The sequence below is a fragment of the Cyprinodon variegatus genome, unplaced genomic scaffold (assembly GCF_000732505.1).
Source record: "Cyprinodon variegatus isolate N-32 unplaced genomic scaffold, C_variegatus-1.0 Scaffold848, whole genome shotgun sequence".
Classification (NCBI taxonomy): Eukaryota; Metazoa; Chordata; class Actinopteri; order Cyprinodontiformes; family Cyprinodontidae; genus Cyprinodon; species Cyprinodon variegatus.
In genome coordinates, this window is record NW_015151301.1 from 260,653 (window position 1) to 280,212 (window position 19,560).

General features: G+C 37.1%; 1 protein-coding gene across 1 annotated transcript in view; it reads left to right on the forward strand.

Moving 5' to 3' along the window:
- Positions 1 to 19,560, forward strand: part of gbe1 (glucan (1,4-alpha-), branching enzyme 1) — a 152,252-nt gene that overhangs the window by 51,799 nt on the left and 80,893 nt on the right. The window contains exons 8-10 of the mRNA XM_015397266.1: positions 7,068 to 7,183; positions 10,124 to 10,251; positions 10,516 to 10,614. Of these exons, the coding sequence (XP_015252752.1) occupies positions 7,068 to 7,183; positions 10,124 to 10,251; positions 10,516 to 10,614 (343 nt within the window). The remainder of the gene's footprint in view (positions 1 to 7,067; positions 7,184 to 10,123; positions 10,252 to 10,515; positions 10,615 to 19,560) is intronic.

Genomic DNA, 19,560 nt, shown 5'->3' on the forward strand with positions numbered 1-19,560 from the left:
AATATGACAAATCATTCAAAACCCATGCCTATATAGCTTAACTGGTCCGGACAATCAATGCTGGCATTTTTAATAGACTTTTGAAAGTTCTCGAAGGAAATTACAAAATAAATTGAGAATTATTGGATGACATGCAAAGGTGTGAGCTTGTGCCTTGTTGGCCTTCTCATTAACTTAAAGCATTTTAATAGTCAGTATGTATGTTTTTATGTATGGGCTACACACTTGGCTGCCCTGTGTTAGAAAAGAGTTGGATAAAATGTACATGCTTGAGTCAAAAACCATTTCCTTTAAAGACGCTGTAGTAACCTTGACTCAATGACCGAGTGAATGGAGCCTACTGTTCCCAAAGTAGGGGGTTAGTTACCAGAGGAGCTTAGCCTTTTTGCAGATCAGTGCTTTGAGTGGTGAGAACTGAATATTCTGAGGAGCTTGATGTGGGCTTTTTCTATAATCCCCCACATCTCTGAGGATCATTTGCATCCAGTATTCATCAATCTTTGTGTGACTTCTCTAGATATGAAGAATAGGCCCAGGGCCAGCCTTTTTAAGACCTTTTTTCCCTTTCTTTTTTTTTTCTTTTTTACTTATTTTCACACTTTTCATACTGAGATATCGGCAGTGCCTTTGAGGACCCAGTCAAAATATGTCTTTGACAACGTTTTTTCATTATCTGGACTTTTCTTCCTTTCAGATGTGTTAATAAGGTTTACCTTTGGCAATAATTTAATGTCAATGTTTCATTTTGTTTCTCAGTTCTGAACAGGTTTGAAACATGATTTGATTATATTAATAACTTAGCAGCAGTAATGTTTGTTTCAAAGTTGAAAAATACATCAAAGATGGAAAAAAAATAATTGTGTTTTTCTTTAGCAATAATAAAGGTTACAGAATATGATTGGTATGCAGAAACTTCTTGAAAAAGATGCAAAAATCAAGCCCATTTCTAATTTCAATGAATTTACTTTCTGAATACATGAAAAGATTTAGGCCATATAAGTTATCAGGCTTTTAGTTGATCTGTCATTAAAGTCAAACTTGGAAGGTTGGCTCCTTTCAGTCTTAGTCATTTTAGTGGTTAGCACTCTGCAATTATTTTCTTCGGCACAATCAGATCACACTGAAAGAAGAAAATAGTTTTTTCCCCTCTGGTAAGCCTCAGTTAATGAGCTGAGCTTAGCAGTAGGTGTGAATTATGCTTTGTTGAAAATGCGTCTTTTGCTTTCACTCTGTGATGGAAGATGCAACGAGTGGAAACATGCAGTTCAGCTCTCATCCCTTGTAGACCAGCTTGCACCACCTTTAAAACTATGGGGTAACCAAATAAAGTTGCATAGCAGTGATGTGTGAAACTGTTCTATTGCTATAGAAATCACACACCTATTACGGAGTCGAATAAATACATTCTTGTTTTGTATTTTGCAATTTGGGTAGAGGCAGTCCTTTACATATTCTCACAAGTTTTTTTTAATTTTTTAAAATAAATGTTCTTAATTTAAAACTAACTTTTCTACTTCTATTCATATTTGTGTTAACAGATGGGCTGATAGTTGTCTGCAGGCTTCATTTTTGTGTTTGCTCAGTTTCAGGTAATGAAACTCATTAATTTCTCTACAAGACAAGCAAAATCAAGTAAACGCCCGACAATGAGATTAAACAACTAAAGTCGGCTTGGAAACAAACAACTAGATACTTTAGATGTTAAAGAATTTGAAGATGCATAAAAAAAGAATTGTTGCTGCACAATGATTAAATAGTTTTAAATTGTTATTCGGAAAGAGACAAATTCAGTTTTTATTTTGGAAAACTGATAAAAAACCAACATTACTGATACTGGTGGGGATTGTTTTAGAGGACAGAAGCCACAAGTTGTTAAAGTTTATGAAGATGATTCGTGAAACCTTTCTAAAGCTTGTAGTTTTGGACAAAAATATTATATTAAGTTAAGATTTTTTTTTTTTTTGAGGTAAGAATTTTAAAAGCACAATGTCACATCCTTCTTAAATTTGCATCAATTAGAGTGATAAGCTTGCTAATTAAGATCTTTCTTGAAACCAGTCTACAGCACCTCCCACACTCACTGGCATTCTGACAGCAGGAACAAAGCGCTTAAAATAAATTGTTTCTTTTATGTCTCCAAGTTTCAAATATAATACTTTGACTTTTTTTCCACCCTCCTTAGCCCCTTCTCTCCCTGTATGAGGTGGCAAGATAAACATGATCCTCATTCAGCCTCAGTTCCAGTTTCTTTTAATCACTGCTATGATTGTAAATATACCAAAGTTTTAGATGGTGATCATTACCTGTATGTGGAATGGCTTTTATTCTAGACTTTGCTTTACTTAGACAAGGGTCAAATAGAAATGGGCCGCTTTTTTACATATTAAAAAACGGTAGCGCTAAATTAAATTAGAAATGTCTTTTTGGAAATTACAATTTTGTAAAAAATGTTTTTAACTCCACATAGAAAATATCTTTTACAAAGAAGATGACTGCAAAGAACTCTGTCTAGTGGCCCCTTTTTAGTCAAATGGTCAGGGTTTTAAAATATGGTCATAATTTTACTAATAAAACCTCTTAGATATTTCACTGCTGCTAATATAAAGTCTGTCGATTAAAACTTCAATAAAACGGTACAAAAATAATGACAAGCTGCGGCTGATTTCTAAAAGACAGGAAATACTGAGTGTTCCTAATTGCAGGTTACCAGACATATAATCTCAGTGACAGCTGAGGATCCCTTTTAGGAAGCCCAGAAAGAGCAGGTAGCTGCCATGCAGTTTAAAGAACAGCAGACAAACAGCAGATATGTGACACAAAACTCAGAAAAGCAAGCAACATCTCACTGAGAGTTTTCCTAAAGCTGTTGCTTAATATTGCAAGATTTCAGTTGTCTTTAGACCAGTATACTGCATGCATTTGCCTACCCCAACTTTGCTTTTATATCTGTATTAAAAAGAGAAAATCTGTGAAATGTAAATAAAAAGTAGAAAACTTCAGTTCTATTGTAAAAAGAAAACTGAATATTTAAAAAAAGTATACCGGAAAGAGTCCTATCAAAGTCTTTGTTCTGTTCTTGCTGAAGAGATTATTGAAGTTTGAAATGCGTTGGAAGAGGCAGCCCATTTGTCCCTTTTGTTTTAACAAATGCTTGCCATCCATCACGTGTGTCATTTTGCCATCGGCTGAGCATCACACTCTTGAATTACCTGTCAGCTTCCTGATTTTTTTTATTTATTTTGGTGTGGGGTGGAGGGGCTCTTATCTTAACTGTGACGTTGGGTAAACAAGATCTTAAATCTTTTTTTTTCTCCCAATATGATGACTTGCGTCAATCCCTAATGGGAAATTAACGTCTGGAAAAGCAAAATATTTCACCATCTGTTGGTTTCAATCCCTTGTAAAAGTTTTGCACATCCTTTTTGCATAGTCACAATTACATTTTAATTATGAGCTTAAGTGCACCTTATGGGGTCATGCTTTGGCAGACTGGCTGCTGGTGAACTCTTCTGTTCACTATTGAATTGGACTTTACTGGTCCATTCTAACATATGAATACAACTTGACCTAAACTATTTTGTTGAAGCTTTAACTACGTACAATGTTTATGGTTTGCCTACTATTGTGCCGCAGCTACAGACTACAATATGCAGCCGCCACCATGTTTATCTTTGGGGCCAGTGTTTTAGCATTATTTGCACTCTTGGTAACTTCACCTCTCTCAGCACTTTCTATATGGGCCAGAATATTGTTTTCTGTCTGATCAGTGCTCCTCCTTCCATAAGTTTGCAGACTGCTGTAGGCCATTTAAGAGAAGTGTTGGCCTAGTGGTTAGAGAAGTGCGCTTGTGCTCTGAGAAGGTTGCAAGTACCTGGTTTGATCCCCCCAGCCTGCACTTTGGGCCCCTGAGAAAGACCCTTAACCCCACACTGCTCCCCCGCAAGCACAATGGCAGCCCATTGCTCCCCCAAGGGGATGGGTTAAATCCAGAGAAACAGTTCTCCAGTGTGAGATTAATAAAGGTCAATTATTTTTATCAAATGACTGGGATTCTTATACAGTAGCTCTCTTTCAATAAGGGATTACTTATGCCCAATCTTTGATCAAGTCAGATTTGTGTTAATTTTTCAAAACTCGATGACTGATCGCTGCATCTGATCTGTGAATCTCCACAAATGCCAATACAATTCTTTAAAGTTTTTTGCTCTAACCCAGCAAAATGTAAAAAAAAAAAAGGAATAAAAAGTGAAGGAGTATGAAGAGTATAAAGTCAGCTCTGCTATAAATAACATTTTTCTATTTTTTTTTTTATTTGAGCCACGTCCTGCCAGCATGGAGAGAAAATGAGCTCTGTTAACAATCATGAAATATGAAGAGCGTGTGTGGGGGGAGAAAAAAAAATCTTCTTTTGAATTAACTTCAGGTATTTATTTTAGCTGTGTGTGTGTGTGTGTGTGTGTGTGTGTGTGTGTGTGTGTGTGTGTGTGTGTGTGTGTGTGTGTGTGTGTGTGTGTGTGGCTTGCAGGAAAAAAAACACATGACAGATTATCTTATCTTTCTTTACAAGCAGCAATATTAGAGCTTTACTCTATTAGTGCTCCCTAACTAGGTTTCACTGTCACTGCTAAACTTTAATCTAAGGACGCTGTAATGTGCAATTTGCTTTTACATTAACACCGCAGACCAGCTGATAACTTCATGCCGCTGCATAGATAAACGTTGTGTTCCATCTGGTATAGAGATCTACCTTTCACACTGTAATTGGACCTGATGATGAATGGCATTGCAGGCCCTAATGTGGCAGTATGGTTTCATCTCGGGCCTCTAGCTCTCACTGGCTATTATCTCCATCCCGTGAGGATACATTGTGTCTGAGCCTTTGTTGGCTCTGCGCACTGAAGTGGAGGACCTAATCTATTTATCACAGGGTCTGCGTGACCACCCAGCCAGGCTACTATATCGGATCATACCAGGCTCCCTTGTTCTGCTCCTCCAGGGAAGAAGGAAGCGCAGATGTAACATGCGGCTTCACACCTGTCAAACAGTGCTGGCTGTGGTCATCCCTGAGGAATGGAGCACAGGAGGGAACACATTTAAATCTTTTTTTTTTTTTTTTTTTTCTGAAGAAACTGGCTTTTTTTTTTCTCTTGACATACAGAACGTAATCCTCTGCGAGTGTCGGGTATAAATCGATAATTAGGTTTCAAGAAATGTTGAAAACGAGATTTGTTCAGTATTGTTGCATTGCCAGTTTTACACATTAGATGCTACAAAGGCCTCTTTTAAATTCCTAAAGCTTCTTATTTTTCATTCTATTTTGTAATTGCATCATTTAGATAGAAATAATTAAATTATCTAGTACCTAATTCCAGCACCACCTGTGCAAATATTGGATTCCCAGGTAAATATTGGAACTTTTCTTTAAGCGTTTATTCTTTAATTGTGATTTTATAGTTTTACTTTTTGGCTGGATGGAAACATGTTCCAGGTGTTCAACATCGTTTATGTTTAATTTTATTTTTTTTACTTGAACTGTAGATGTGGGCATATTTAGGTCAGTAGCCTTTTCCTGAGTTTAGATGTTTAACATACATCGACCTCAATTAAATTTGGTGTTTTCCCGTCTTTTTTGGAGAGAAATCAGCACTTCTGTCACATTGTATAAATAAAGTACATTTAACAATGAAAATAAAGCAACTATTTGTGCTTTACTGGCACTAATGGGTTAAAACTATTATATTCTCTTAGAAAATATTATTTTCTCTCTAAATTCTTAGTTTAAATTTAGGCTAGAGGAATAAAAGCAGGCAGAGTTTGTACCCAATTCAAATTTCCTTTGGGACAATAAAGTTAATCTTACCTTATCTTAAAAATAACGTGTGATGTTTTTATTTATTTTTTTTATATGCATCCGCACCAGAAGAGTTGATCCGTGGTAATTGGTCACATGTTAAACTGCTGATGAAGAGCAGATAAATATACGATTTGAATGCTTATGTTGAAATTATGATTATTAATTTCTATATTCCAGTTTAATATTCCTTTCTCTGTATATAATCCTTAATTAATCATAATTAAAATGTCTACAAAAAAATCTTGCAATGTAAAAACATCTTTGTTTATGTTTTTATTCATAAATGCAGTTAACACAAATTTCTCTCATCATTGTTGGAGCTCAAAGGACACTCAGCTTAGGCAGAGGCAGCACTTCACACTTAATCGGCATCTTGAATGTGTCATTCATCTCACATCCTTGGTGCTTTGCTTTTGCCCTACAGCGCTGCATCCGAGTACTGTGTTTCATTTGGTGCTCATTACGCGCACTGCATGGAGACGACCAAATATTGAGTTTTTTCTGACGTTTCCATGGCGACACGCCACCTAAATGGGAAGAGTTGAGGTGCGCTGTGTACTTTGCCTTGAGTGACTGCATGACTCTTGGAGTTAGGATGGAGGACTGAGGCCATTTATGGAATCCACATCCTCCAGCCAGCAGCCAACAGCTGCAGCATGTTTTTCTGTGCTACATCCCATAGCTCAACAATGGGTTAAATCTATTGCAAACTGCATTCAGTATTTGGGAGTTTTTGCAAGTTTATCCTTTTTTTAGGCATTTACACTCTTGCCTGACAAATGCTGAAACTCATTACACGTGAAGCTGAAGATGAATGCTTTATCCCATTTTTTGTAAGAGGCTTTAATTCTCTTGTCCAAGTGTGGCATGAAATCCTGTCAATGCAAATGCACCAGGATGCCTTGATACACATATTTTCTCTATGAGCCGATGGAAATCATAAAGCAACCGATTTTTCATCATGACATCTTAATATGTGAAAGACATAGTTCTCCCTATTGTTAATATAAGCACCGTCTGCAGTTGCTGCCACTCCCTACCAGATATATTGGAGCTTTGGTTGTCAGTATGTGGATGTCCTGCTTTCAAGAGGGAAATTAATCTCTGGTGACTAAAATTCATGATAATATGTGTGAATAATTCACAGCCCTTTGTTTATCTGACCTTGAATTGTTTTTGTTTTTGTTTCTGCCATTTGTGTGAATCCTGCTAGCTGGGAAGTGCTTCGGTTTCTGCTGTCGAACCTGCGCTGGTGGATGGAGGAGTACTGCTTTGATGGCTTCAGGTTTGACGGTGTTACCTCAATGCTGTACCATCATCATGGTATCGGTAAGACTTGTTACCCTGTGTTTGGCCACGTTTCTCTTTTCACTATTCTAAAGTTAAAACTGCAGCATTTCTTGCAAACGTGGAAAAACTGACTTATGTAAAACATAGTTTCAGGTAACACCTACATGAAATCCTCCTGTTTAGAGTACAAAAGAATGAAGGTATCTGAAGGGAACGAGTGCTTCTGAAGAAAAAAACATCCGTATTACTTAGCAAAAGTATTTATACTCCTTTAAACTTGGATAACTTTCCTTTACAACCACAAACATTGGGATTCTTTTGTGGAATCTTAAGGGTATGGCATACTAGTAAAGAAAGGGGCATAAAACCCTATATGGCATCTCCTGTTTTGACAAATCTAAATGTTAATAAGTTTATGTAAATCCAGCTGTCCTGCGAAGGTCTATAAAGGAGAACATTAGTGAACAAACGGCATCATGGAGATCAAGGGAGCAGAGATAGTAAAAGTAAAAAAGGGTTGCGTTCTAAAATTATAATCCTGACTCTCAGAACACTTTCAACAACTTTCATCTGAAAAAAGGGAAGCATTATGAAACAACTGCTGATCTACTAAGACCTGGTCATCCATCTAAACTGAAAGGCCAGGAAAGGAGAACATGCATTTAAGAGGTAGCAGAGAGGCTAATGATAAACTATGGGAAACAATCAGATTGATGATGATTAAGTGATTATTGGGGCAATCAGCTAATTTAGAAATTGGTTAATCGCAAACATGAATATGGAAACTCTAAAACAAGCCAGTAGCTAAAAGAGCAGTAATTATAAGCAGTAATTATAGCAACATTTTGCATTAAAGATGAAAAAAAGAAGTCAAGTGGCTTAGTTTTCTCTTCCATCCATCGATTTTCAGTCATACTTATCTCGGGCGGGGTCACGAGGGGTGCTGGTGCCTATCACCAGCTGTCTACAGGTGAGAAGCGGGGTACACCTTGGACAGGTCACGAGTCTATCCCAGGACAAACAATGATTCACACACACACTCACACCTAAGGAGAATTTAGAGAGGCCAATTAACCTAATAGTCATGTTCTTGGACTGTGGGAGGAAGCCGGAGTACCCGGAGAGAACCCACTCATGCTCTGGGAGAACATGCAAACTCCATGCAGAAAGGAACCCGGAACCTTCTTGATGCAAGGCAGCAGTGCTACCCACTGCTCTACTGAGCAACCCTATTTTTCTCTTCACCTGGTTTAAATTCTGTATAAAATTTAATTTATGGGCCCTCTGATTTTTAATCGATTAAGCAAAACAAACAAAAAACGACAGATTACTTGAATACCAAAATAGAAATGTATACAAAAAGAAAATGTCCACAATATATAAATACAATTTTCATGCTCCTTATCCTGTCTTAACACCCCTTTTTAGACATAATCACTAAACTACGATTATAATGTGATCATATAACATTAATTATACATAATGTTTGTATGGGTTAAACTGCAGATTTTACTATATTTGCTAAAATAAAGGCATTCATGATTAACCCTGAGAAATCATTGGAACCGGTTCTATCCTTTCAGTTCTCTCTTGTTCAAATAGAAAATATTAAATCAATTATTTTGATTCTCATTCTGTAGAGCAGAAGAAGAAGCTGCAGAATACAGTAAAGAAGAATTTGGAGAAGTGGCCATGCAGCCATCTGTTAGCTTTTAAAAGTGTGGCTTGACATAGTTTAAAGACATGATCAATTAGTTAACAAGCATCATCTGCAGTTATAATTTTTCATCCATAGGACAGCACATGGCTAACGTGATTAAACACAACCAAACTCAGGATGAGAGTTCCTCGTCTTTGACCCGCTGTGACAGGGCTGTGCTGAAGAAGGTTCCCCAAGGGAATTTGTTCCCTAATGCATTCATAACACACCTTCTGAAAGGACAGCAGAGCTTTTTTTTCCTCTTTCCTCTTTTTCTTAATATGTATCAGTTACCTGCTTTGTTCCCTATGCGTGCTTGATGGAATAAAAAAAATTTTAAGCTAGACTTACGAATCATTTAAAGCATAATTTTATTCATTGTTTATTTCGGCTTCATATGATGATCATCACTTCTTCTATGTCTGGTTGAGTGGAACTGAGGTCCAATGAAAGATGCCGAGGATGTATATTCAGTAGGGATACCATCCTGAGCTTAACACCTGCACTGCTTGTTCTCCAGCTGCGAATTTCAGCCTAGCCTAGCTTAGTTAGAATCAGGTAAATGCAATAATAGAGTTGTCTTATACAGCATAATTACCTCCAGTGTCAGACTTTTTATGGGAAAATGTAACTCTGTTAAAAGAAAAGGTATAAGATTCATATTAGTGGTCATAGGTTTGATATTTATAAAAATGCAATCTTTTATGTGAATGTTTGCACAAAGTTGAATATTGAAGGATTTAAAATTCATTGAGATATTCACACCATTTTATCCATAGGGGACTCTGGTCACACAGCTCATTTAAAACATGTAAAAAAAAAAAAAGACTGAATTAATGAGAACTGGAATCGAAAAGCAGGATTCTGAATCAAAACAGAAATTATTCTAATTTAAATATTACTATAATTTCAAATTATACCTAAACTTATATATTTATGTACACTTCACTTGTTTTTTTATATATAAAAAAATAAAAATAAACGTGTTATTCTCTTATTTCATCAATTTTAACTTTTATGTGTTGGTTAAATGCCTTCAAGTTTGTGGTTGTGATGTGGAAAAGGCCACGGAAGTATAAATACTCTATAATTCAAAGTACTGTAAAACAGTTCCATTAATATTAAACACTTTAAACCAAACCCCTCATAATGCTGGAGGTAACTAACAAATGAAGTGAAGCTAGTTGAATCACCTGGAAAAAAAGAAAAAGATCTGGTCAGTTTGGAAGTTTGGGTAGAAAGCAGGATGAGTGTTCACCATGTGGGTGTTTACCCTTCAGGCACTGGCTTCACTGGAGACTACAGCGAATACTTTGGCCTACAGGTTGATGAGGAATCTGTGACGTACCTCATGCTTTCCAACCACATCCTGCATAGTCTTTATCCGGACTGCATCACTATTGCAGAGGTAAAAACACACATCGGCACCACTTTGCAAAATTGAGTGCCTTTAGCCATTATTAAATAAAAGCACTTATTAGGCAGGCATATCGTCCTTTTTTTCTGTTTCTGTAATTAAAAACCTAATGTAAAAAGGAGATCTGGATCAGTGTTTTTTTTTTGCACATTTTTTTAACTTGATAAATAAATTATACAGCCTGTAGTGATGGGATTTTGTTTATTTGAAGAAAACCACAAAACTGTTATATTAAACAGTGAAACATCTCTGCAGGATGTTTCAGGGATGCCTGCCCTCTGCAGAAGAGTGGAGGAGGGAGGGATGGGCTTCGATTATCGCCTGGCGATGGCAATTCCTGACAAGTGGATTCAGGTAAGAGGATTTTCTTCTCTTAAATGCCTTCTTTAAACAAAGTGCCTGGAAACCAGGTGTTAAATTCCTTTAAATCCCCCAAAGAATTACCCTAATGTAAGTTCAAATTCAAGAAATCTACACTTTGTTAATGCCATGAACATCAGTTTCTCAGAGGCCTACAATGGTAGCTTTTATCTAATTTGGTCACATTATGACCACAAATCCTAATGCATTTTATTGTACTTTTATGTGGGGGACCAACATTATGGAGATGATTGTTCAGCAGAAGGGAAATAGTGCATAGCTTTCAATTTTTCTAACAAAGAAACATCAGAAATAAGATGCATGCATTTGTGTTAAACTGTAGTGCTTATTTTGCCTTGTGTATATATATATATATATATATATATATATATATATATTTGTTTAGAGATCGTGCTCATTGATCATAGTGTGTGTGAGTTTGCAAAATGTAACTTGTTTTCATCAGTAGCCTGTAAGGCAGTTATAAGAGGCAGCATGGCTGACATACACAGTACAATTCATTATTTTTTTTAACCTTTTTGGGCCGATTCTCCAGTTGTGCAAGAATTTTTTCGATCGGGCAGAGTTTCAGGCTCATCATGCGTCTTGCGGAATCATAAATTGGGGAGAAAATGAAATATGTTTGAAGTTCAGTCGGCCCATGTAAGGTTTTCGTAGAAAAATCCTGCTGTTGAAGGAGAGCTACGAGTGTGTATGAGTCGGTTTACCTTAACCTCGAGCACTGTGCATGTGCAAACGGAAGTTCTTCTTCGTCGTCTTCCAGATTGACGAGTTCGACCAGCGCCAACTCTCGGAGCTGAGTCCAACGTATGGTTTTTTTTTTTTGGACGTGCAGTGAGAGCAGGTAGATCGCATCATAGCCTTGGGCCGTACAGTGTGAGAAAAAACATTGCGAGCAGTGACGTTTTAAACCCTGCAGTTTCTTCATACAGTTTAAGCTGTAGTTGAATGCAATGTTTGAAAATGTCCCGTATGCCTGGCTTTACACACAGTCTAATAAAATGAAATTTCAGGGGGTCCTTTAGTTGAGTCTTCTGTGTGTTAAACTGGGGAATTCTCTCATAGTGAACAGGCTGCTCCAGATGTTACAGCTCCTGACTAACAGAGCTTACTGCCCAAATGTGGTACGTCCAAAGGCACTTCGAGTTTTCCTATAACAATAGCCCAGTGGCTTTGCTACAAGCATGTATCTGTTTTGAATTCCCCCTATGTAGGTGGTGCAAGTCCTAAGACTGTTTTGTATAAGGCTCCAGTGCCCAATATATAAAAATAGTCCAACTAGATGGAAAGCTACTGAGGGTTATCAGTTGTATTTATGCTTTGCCTCTGTCCTGCTAGATGGCTCTTCCTTTGACGTTTGTTTGGCTCTATCCATATCCTCATCAACTCTAAATCAGCTTCCTACTGTCTGTTGCCTTTTTTTAACGTAGCAATCAGGATCGTAACTACAATATTGGACAGCGAGGTTGTGTCCTCAGTATTTCATTAATCTATTTATGGCTTAATTTGTGATATAAACTCAAATACATTACAGCGAAACTGACTGTAGGTGTAGATGATGACTGCCAAAAAATAAAGCAAATGTTTAGTTATCGTAAGCCATCGTCGACACACACTGTCACTATTGTAACTGCCACACACAAGCAACTGCTTAATGAGTTTTTCAGTCCCTCAAAGAGGAACATATCGAACTAGTAATGCAGGTGGAGAGCAGTTTATGTTCTTAATAACTGTGAGAAAAATCTTAATTTCCATGAAGAAGGATTTCAGCTAGGGAGCTACTCGGACAGAAAGGGAACGTCGAACCAAAGTTGATTTAACTCCGTCGGTACCAGCCGTTAATCAATTTCCACTGGTTAAATCAACATCCATAATGTAACAGATATGTTAGTGACATCTTTGGCTTTAAAAGAAACCTTTATTAAACAATGGTTTCTCAGTGTTGGATGTTGAACCTGTTTTATATTTCTGCCGGATGCCGGAACTAAACGCTAAGCAGATCGCACAGGACAGGAAGTCGTACGCATGTCAAATAACCCACAATAATGAAAAACATAAATATTTTGCATTTAAGATTTAAAAAAAGAGGTTGACAAAAGTTTTTGTTTCTCCTGGTTTAATTCTGTAAATAATGTTCTTTAAGGAACGTTTTGCTATCCAGTTATTACTGGATTATGTGTTTGTAAGCTTTATTGTTGTCAGTTTAGCAGACCAGAGGAATTTTGATTGGTCTCCGTATTAGAAGACATGTTTACTTTCCTCAGCTCAATCTTGCTGTCAAAAGTTTTGTGTTTTTGCAGATTTATATATATACAATAAAGTCTTAAAAAGTAGTTTTTCCAAAAGAGAAGTTTGTTTCTGATTTGGAATGCAGCAAGTAANAGAGCTACGAGTGTGTATGAGTCGGTTTACCTTAACCTCGAGCACTGTGCATGTGCAAACGGAAGTTCTTCTTCGTCGTCTTCCAGATTGACGAGTTCGACCAGCGCCAACTCTCGGAGCTGAGTCCAACGTATGGTTTTTTTTTTTTGGACGTGCAGTGAGAGCAGGTAGATCGCATCATAGCCTTGGGCCGTACAGTGTGAGAAAAAACATTGCGAGCAGTGACGTTTTAAACCCTGCAGTTTCTTCATACAGTTTGAGCTGTAGTTGAATGCAACGTTTGAAAATGTCCCGTATGCCTGGCTTTACACACAGTCTAATAAAATGAAATTTCAGGGGGTCCTTTAGTTGAGTCTTCTGTGTGTTAAACTGGGGAATTCTCTCATAGTGAACAGGCTGCTCCAGATGTTACAGCTCCTGACAAACAGAGCTTACTGCCCAAATGTGGTACGTCCAAAGGCACTTCGAGTTTTCCTATAACAATAGCCCAGTGGCTTTGCTACAAGCATGTATCTGTTTTGAATTCCCCCTATGTAGGTGGTGCAAGTCCTAAGACTGTTTTGTATAAGGCTCCAGTGCCCAATATATAAAAATAGTCCAACTAGATGGAAAGCTACTGAGGGTTATCAGTTGTATTTATGCTTTGCCTCTGTCCTGCTAGATGGATCTTCCTTTGACGTTTGTTTGGCTCTATCCATATCCTCATCAACTCTAAATCAGCTTCCTACTGTCTGTTGCCTTTTTTTAACGTAGCAATCAGGATCGTAACTACAATATTGGACAGCGAGGTTGTGTCCTCAGTATTTCATTAATCTATTTATGGCTTAATTTGTGATATAAACTCAAATACATTACAGCGAAAATGACTGTAGGATGATGACTGCCAAAAAATAAAGCAAATGTTTAGTTATCGTAAGCCATCGTCGACACACACTGTCACTATTGTAACTGCCACACACAAGCAACTGCTTAATGAGTTTGTCAGTCCCTCAAAGAGGAACACATCGAACTAGTAATGCAGGTGGAGAGCAGTTTAATTTGTTAATAACTGCGAAAAATCTTAATTTTCATGAAGAAGGATTTCAGCTAGGGAGCTACTCGGACAGGAAAGGAACGTCAAACCAAAGTTGATTTAACTTTGTCGGTACCAGCCATCAGTTAATTTCCACTGGTTAAATCAACATTCACAATGTAACGGATATGTTAGTGACATCTTTGGCTTTAAAAGAAACCTTTATTAAACAATGGTTTCTCAGTGTTGGATGTTGAACCTGTTTTATATTTCTGTCGGCTGCCGGAGCTGAAAGCAGCAAGATGGCATGGAGCAGATCGCACAGGACAGGAAGTCGTACGTATGTAAATTAACCCACAATTGTGGAAAAACATAAATATTTTGCATTTAAGATAAAACAAAAAAGGTTGCAAAAAAATTTAAGTTTCACCTGGTTTATTTCTGTAAATAATATTCTTTAAGGAACGTTTTGCGGTCCAATTATTACTCGATTGATCCCAAAAAAAAAAGAAAAATCAAGAGATTAATCGTTTTGCAAAATAATCATTAGTTGCAGCCCTAAAACATTGTGAGCAATACCACTATTAATGGAGAGTGGAAAATATATTTTAAGTTTTAATTCTATATTAGAATCAATATTATAATGTCAATAATAATGTGTTTGTAAGCTTTATTGTTGTCAGTTAGGCAGCTCAATCTTTTAGTCAAAAGTTTTGTGTTTTTGCAGATAAAGTCTTAAATACTAGTTTTTCCAAAAGAGAAGTTTGTTTCTGATTTGGAATGCAGCAAGTAATTCGAAGGATGATCATAAAGGAAGTTTTTTTTTTCATGTTTCTAGTCGTTAATTTATCCCTAATGTAGAATGAATTAATGAATTCTATGATGTTAGAATTATTCACTCCATCACCCTAATCTTAAACCCTGTCCATAGATTATTTAACAGATTAAAGTTAGAACTCAGGCTGGACCACTTTAAAACGCTGACTTCCAGTGACAAGAAACATTCAAATACTTGTTAGATTAAGACATTTTTTTTTATTATTCTGCAAATGATCTGCATATTTTATTAGTTCAAGTCTGTGTTTTTATCAGTTTTATATTCATTTCTCATTATTCTCTGTTAGGAGTCATTTGTTGGACAGTTAATGTGGAATATTCTTTTTTTTTTTTTGTTAACATCTTGTGTGTGTGTGTGTGGGGGGGATTTATATATATTCTATTGTTTAAATTCAAGTCTTGTTAAAGACTTGTTATTTAAGAATGTGTTATTTAAATTGTCACAAATTTTTTTTCCAGCTATACTTTGAGCTCCACCCTGTTTATTTGTTTTTATTAGTATGGTAGCTGGTCTATTAACGATCTTTGGAGTTTCAGATCAGTGTCATGTTAGAAATATTCCTTTGGACTATAAAAACATTATTATTTTCAGCTGTAAACAATATGCATTAAAGATGAATATAAACAAATTATTAATATAAATAATGCTTAATGGGTGTTTATTAGAAATTTGACTAGTTTTAATTTTAATTTGTAAGGTAAATAAACTGTAAAAAAAAATTTTCTTCTACACTCTACAGTTAAGATACATAAAATAGATGTATAGATTAGGTTTTATTATATTTATTGATTTTATTTAAAATGTTATTTACTGTCCCGCTCTTCCGTCAGAATCAAACGTATTGTTTTTGACAGGAGACAAAGATCTTTCTTTGTTTTATTTATTTATTTTGCAACACAGCATCTCCACAAATGATACGATTATCCAGCATGTTGCCGCTCAGCACTGCATCTGTCTGCAGGGGAAATCATGGGCTCCAAACGTTCACAAATCCTCCACAACAACTGTTGAAGGACCCTTTAGTTGGACACTTCAGTCCAAACTGCCACTGTGAAAATGCTTAATAGCCCACCGAGGGAAAACATTGTTTCAACTATTCAGTCATCACGTCCATAACTTTGTGATGTTGAAGCCAAGTAGCACATGGAGGAGGGGGAGAAGGGGGGAGGTGGTGGGGTTTAACATGCATACCCAATCCTTCATCCACAGATAAAACTGTTTATCTCAAAATCTTTCTCCTACTGTCTCTAGATGAGCTGACACACTGTCAGAATGTTTGTGTTCTGACAAAGGATGAATTGATAAAAATGGCACATGTATTGTCACTGCCATTTTTTTCTTTTCTTAATAATCAAATATTTTCTTATAAATTAAATTGAGGAAAAAAAAAGAGATAGGCAGGAAGGACGTTATCTCCAGTGATGTGCATGTACGGCTTCGGCTGTTGGATGAATAAGGACGTTTCCGCGCGTGTTTGTTTGGAGAATGCAGAGGCCTTTTTCCTTCATTTGAAGAAAAGTGCTGCGTGCAGAATAGCTAAAAAGGTTGGCTCTTGTACTTTTTATGTAAAGCATTTTTTTGTGCACCGGCCCACATTGAATTCTAAAGTATATTTACTCACATTTTGTAAAAAGGGAGGTAGGGGTGGGGGATGTAATTGGTGACCTCGGCTCAGCATGCATGCGCTACAGTTTCTTGTGTTTCCCAATGGGGGGAGTCAAGGCATCGTTAATCAAGTCTGTCTCTCACAGCAGTTGGTTTTACTCGGCGTAGGGGATGGAGGGAGGAGAAAAGGAGGTGAGAGATCTAGTCCAAGACTTGACCTTCCTCTGTGATTCGGGAACTAGCTGTGCAGCCAGCAGGGCTTGCACCTGAGAGGTTTCACCAAGTTATTCCCAGATCTTCTATAGAGGCTGCTGTTGCCTTTACTTATTCCATTGCCAGCTTTTGTTTTTTGGGTATTTGTTTTTGATGCAAGTCGTTGCATGTTTTAATTAAATTTGTTGCTTCCCTGAGGAGATTTGATGCTGGAGGCAGGGCAAAAATGTTCTCTATATCCATGCTGGGGAGCATTCATACGAACATGCTGTGGTATAGTCAGTGAAGTGCATTCAGGGCTAGCCTCGCCTCTCCTCACAGAGTGTCAATTAGGGAGGGATTTGAATGGACTGAAGTGGAGCCTCCAGTGAGGTATATGATGCAGAAAAGGGGAGTTGGAGCAGGAAGGGAGGGCGAGACAGGAGGAAACAGAAGGAAAGAGAAACAAAGACACAGAGCAACAGAGCTGCGAGCTTATTTATAGATTCACATGTGTGCATGGATGAATCTTTCAGTTCCTTGGATGGGGCCCCCATGCTGCGTTTTGTCCTCAGCATGACTGATTGATATGACTCATTTACTGGCTGCAGAAGGCTGTTAGGACCAACAGACTGTGAAAAATTAAGATGTCCTAATGAGAGAGACCAGATAAGGCGCGGCGGCACAAGTTTGGATGATTCGATCTGATTATGACCATAAAATGCTGTCACTCCTAATGGATAATGTTACAAAGCCCTTTAATTTAACAAGCACCCTTCCCTCAAGCTACAATAGATTGAGATGTAATTGAAACAATTAGAAGTGGAGGAGAAAGAGGGCTCCATGGTGGCGGCTGGGAGATGAGAGGTTGATGCAGAGAATTCCCTGCCATCCCTCCGCTTCTCTCGGCTGTTCAACTTGAATGACCTCTGAGTCAATTGTCTCAATTTTTGCCTCTGTTCCTCCATTTATTTTAATTGAATGAAAATATCAGTCTGAAAAGCTCCCCCTTATTAGTTTCAGGGGAGGGAAAGAAAAAAAAAATCCATTTCTTGTCTGAGTCACTCTGCTCTGTCCATCATGCCAGAAACACTTTCAATTAACATGACTTAATAAAATTCATGCTGTCGGCGAGCAATGATGGAGCTCGGCTTGTTTACGTAAACATGCCGCCGGCTTTATCGGCAGCCTTTCGCTCTGACCTGCTCGGCTGGTGTCGCCCTCTGTGTGACTGCTTTTAACGGCAGCAGCATTTTAGTTTTGTCCGGTTTAATTGCACTTTGAGGCCACCTCTGCGTGGTGTTAACAGGCTTTCAGCAAGGATTTTTTTTTGCAGAAACTGTGACATGACCTAAAATGGGCCATTTTAGTTGAGTAAAACCAACCGAATACTGTAGATGTTTGTGTTGGTAGAACCTTCGTTACATTTGGAAGTTAGTTCGATGGATGTTTGGTTGTTCTGGAGGATGCAGACAAGTATGCATTTGATTATATATACATTTAGAATTCTTTTTCTGAAGTAGCTCAACCATTTAAAATGATTTTAATACAATGATCTACCCAGTCTCTAAAAAGCAAATCAATCAGCTTATCAATGAAATGATGAGCTAATTAATGTCGTCTTAAAGAAAATAAAGTAAGTCTAAATTGAAGCCTAAGTGCAAATGTCACAACTTGTTAAATCTGTTTGATTATGTTTGGTTATCTTCTAGGACCCATGTCTTGTCTAAGGTAGGCAAAAGAAAGGGAGATAAATGAAGACTTCCAAAATTAATAACAGGATTTATACAAACAAAATAATTTTTGTTTAGGATCCAGAACAATGTCTTATAGAGACTTGGTCAAAAAAGTTATCATTTCTAACAATTCATGTCAAATATTTATTTCAGCCACAGCTCAAAAGACTGCAGAGAACCCAAGAACCTTTATTGGGACTTTTGCCTACTTTGGTAGAATAGCTTGTTTATATAAGTTCAGGCTTTTGAATCAGAAAAGACTATTTGGGATAAAATGGACTCATATGAGGCACCAGTCACTTAGGAGTTAATCTTTTCGTAACTGGACAGTTTTGCAGATATGCAGCTTTATCTAGAATATTTACCTTTTGACCTTAAACAGTCTGCTTTGCACATTCAGGGTCTTTAGAGTATGTGATAATTTTAATTTTACAATCTGCATATGACACGCTAAACATTCAGTGTTAAACTTTGAGACAATGTTATGAACTGTGTAGGGGTTGCTAGTCCATATCATGAAGGAATCAATCTTCTTATAATTATCAAGCAGCCACAGAAATAACGTTTACATTGGTTTTAAAGGTTTACCTCTCTCCTAAAGACAGGAGGTTAAAAAGACAGCTCACCCCTACAAGCTTCTGAATGTAACTTGTTTTATACTCACTAATGTAACTAGTTTTTCACCATCGCACAAGTTTGCTGACTTTGGTGTGGCTTTTTGTGACTGTGGAATTAAGCAGTTTCATTGGGTACGTTATCTTCCTCAGGTGAATATTCAGCTATCATCAGTCTCAGGAGCCCACCAATAATCAGAATAGCAACTTTTAACATTAACATTTGAAAAACACTACGATAAACTGCACCTTATGACTTGGGTCATAACGCCTGCTTTCCAAAGAATTAAACATATCCATAAATGCTTACATTAAAGAGGAGGACCTACAGTACATGGGTGCTCAGCTTATAAATAAAATAACATAAATTAACCATTTAAAATTTGTCTGCAAGTTAAAATATTGTAGCAAAAAAAAAAAATAATAGTGCACAATCCTTTGCTTAGAATTGAACATTTTATCGTACTATTAAACACATTTGTCTAAGAGTCGAGTCTCAAATGCAGTTGGCTTTTTAAATAAATAGAGAGGAACAGCAGT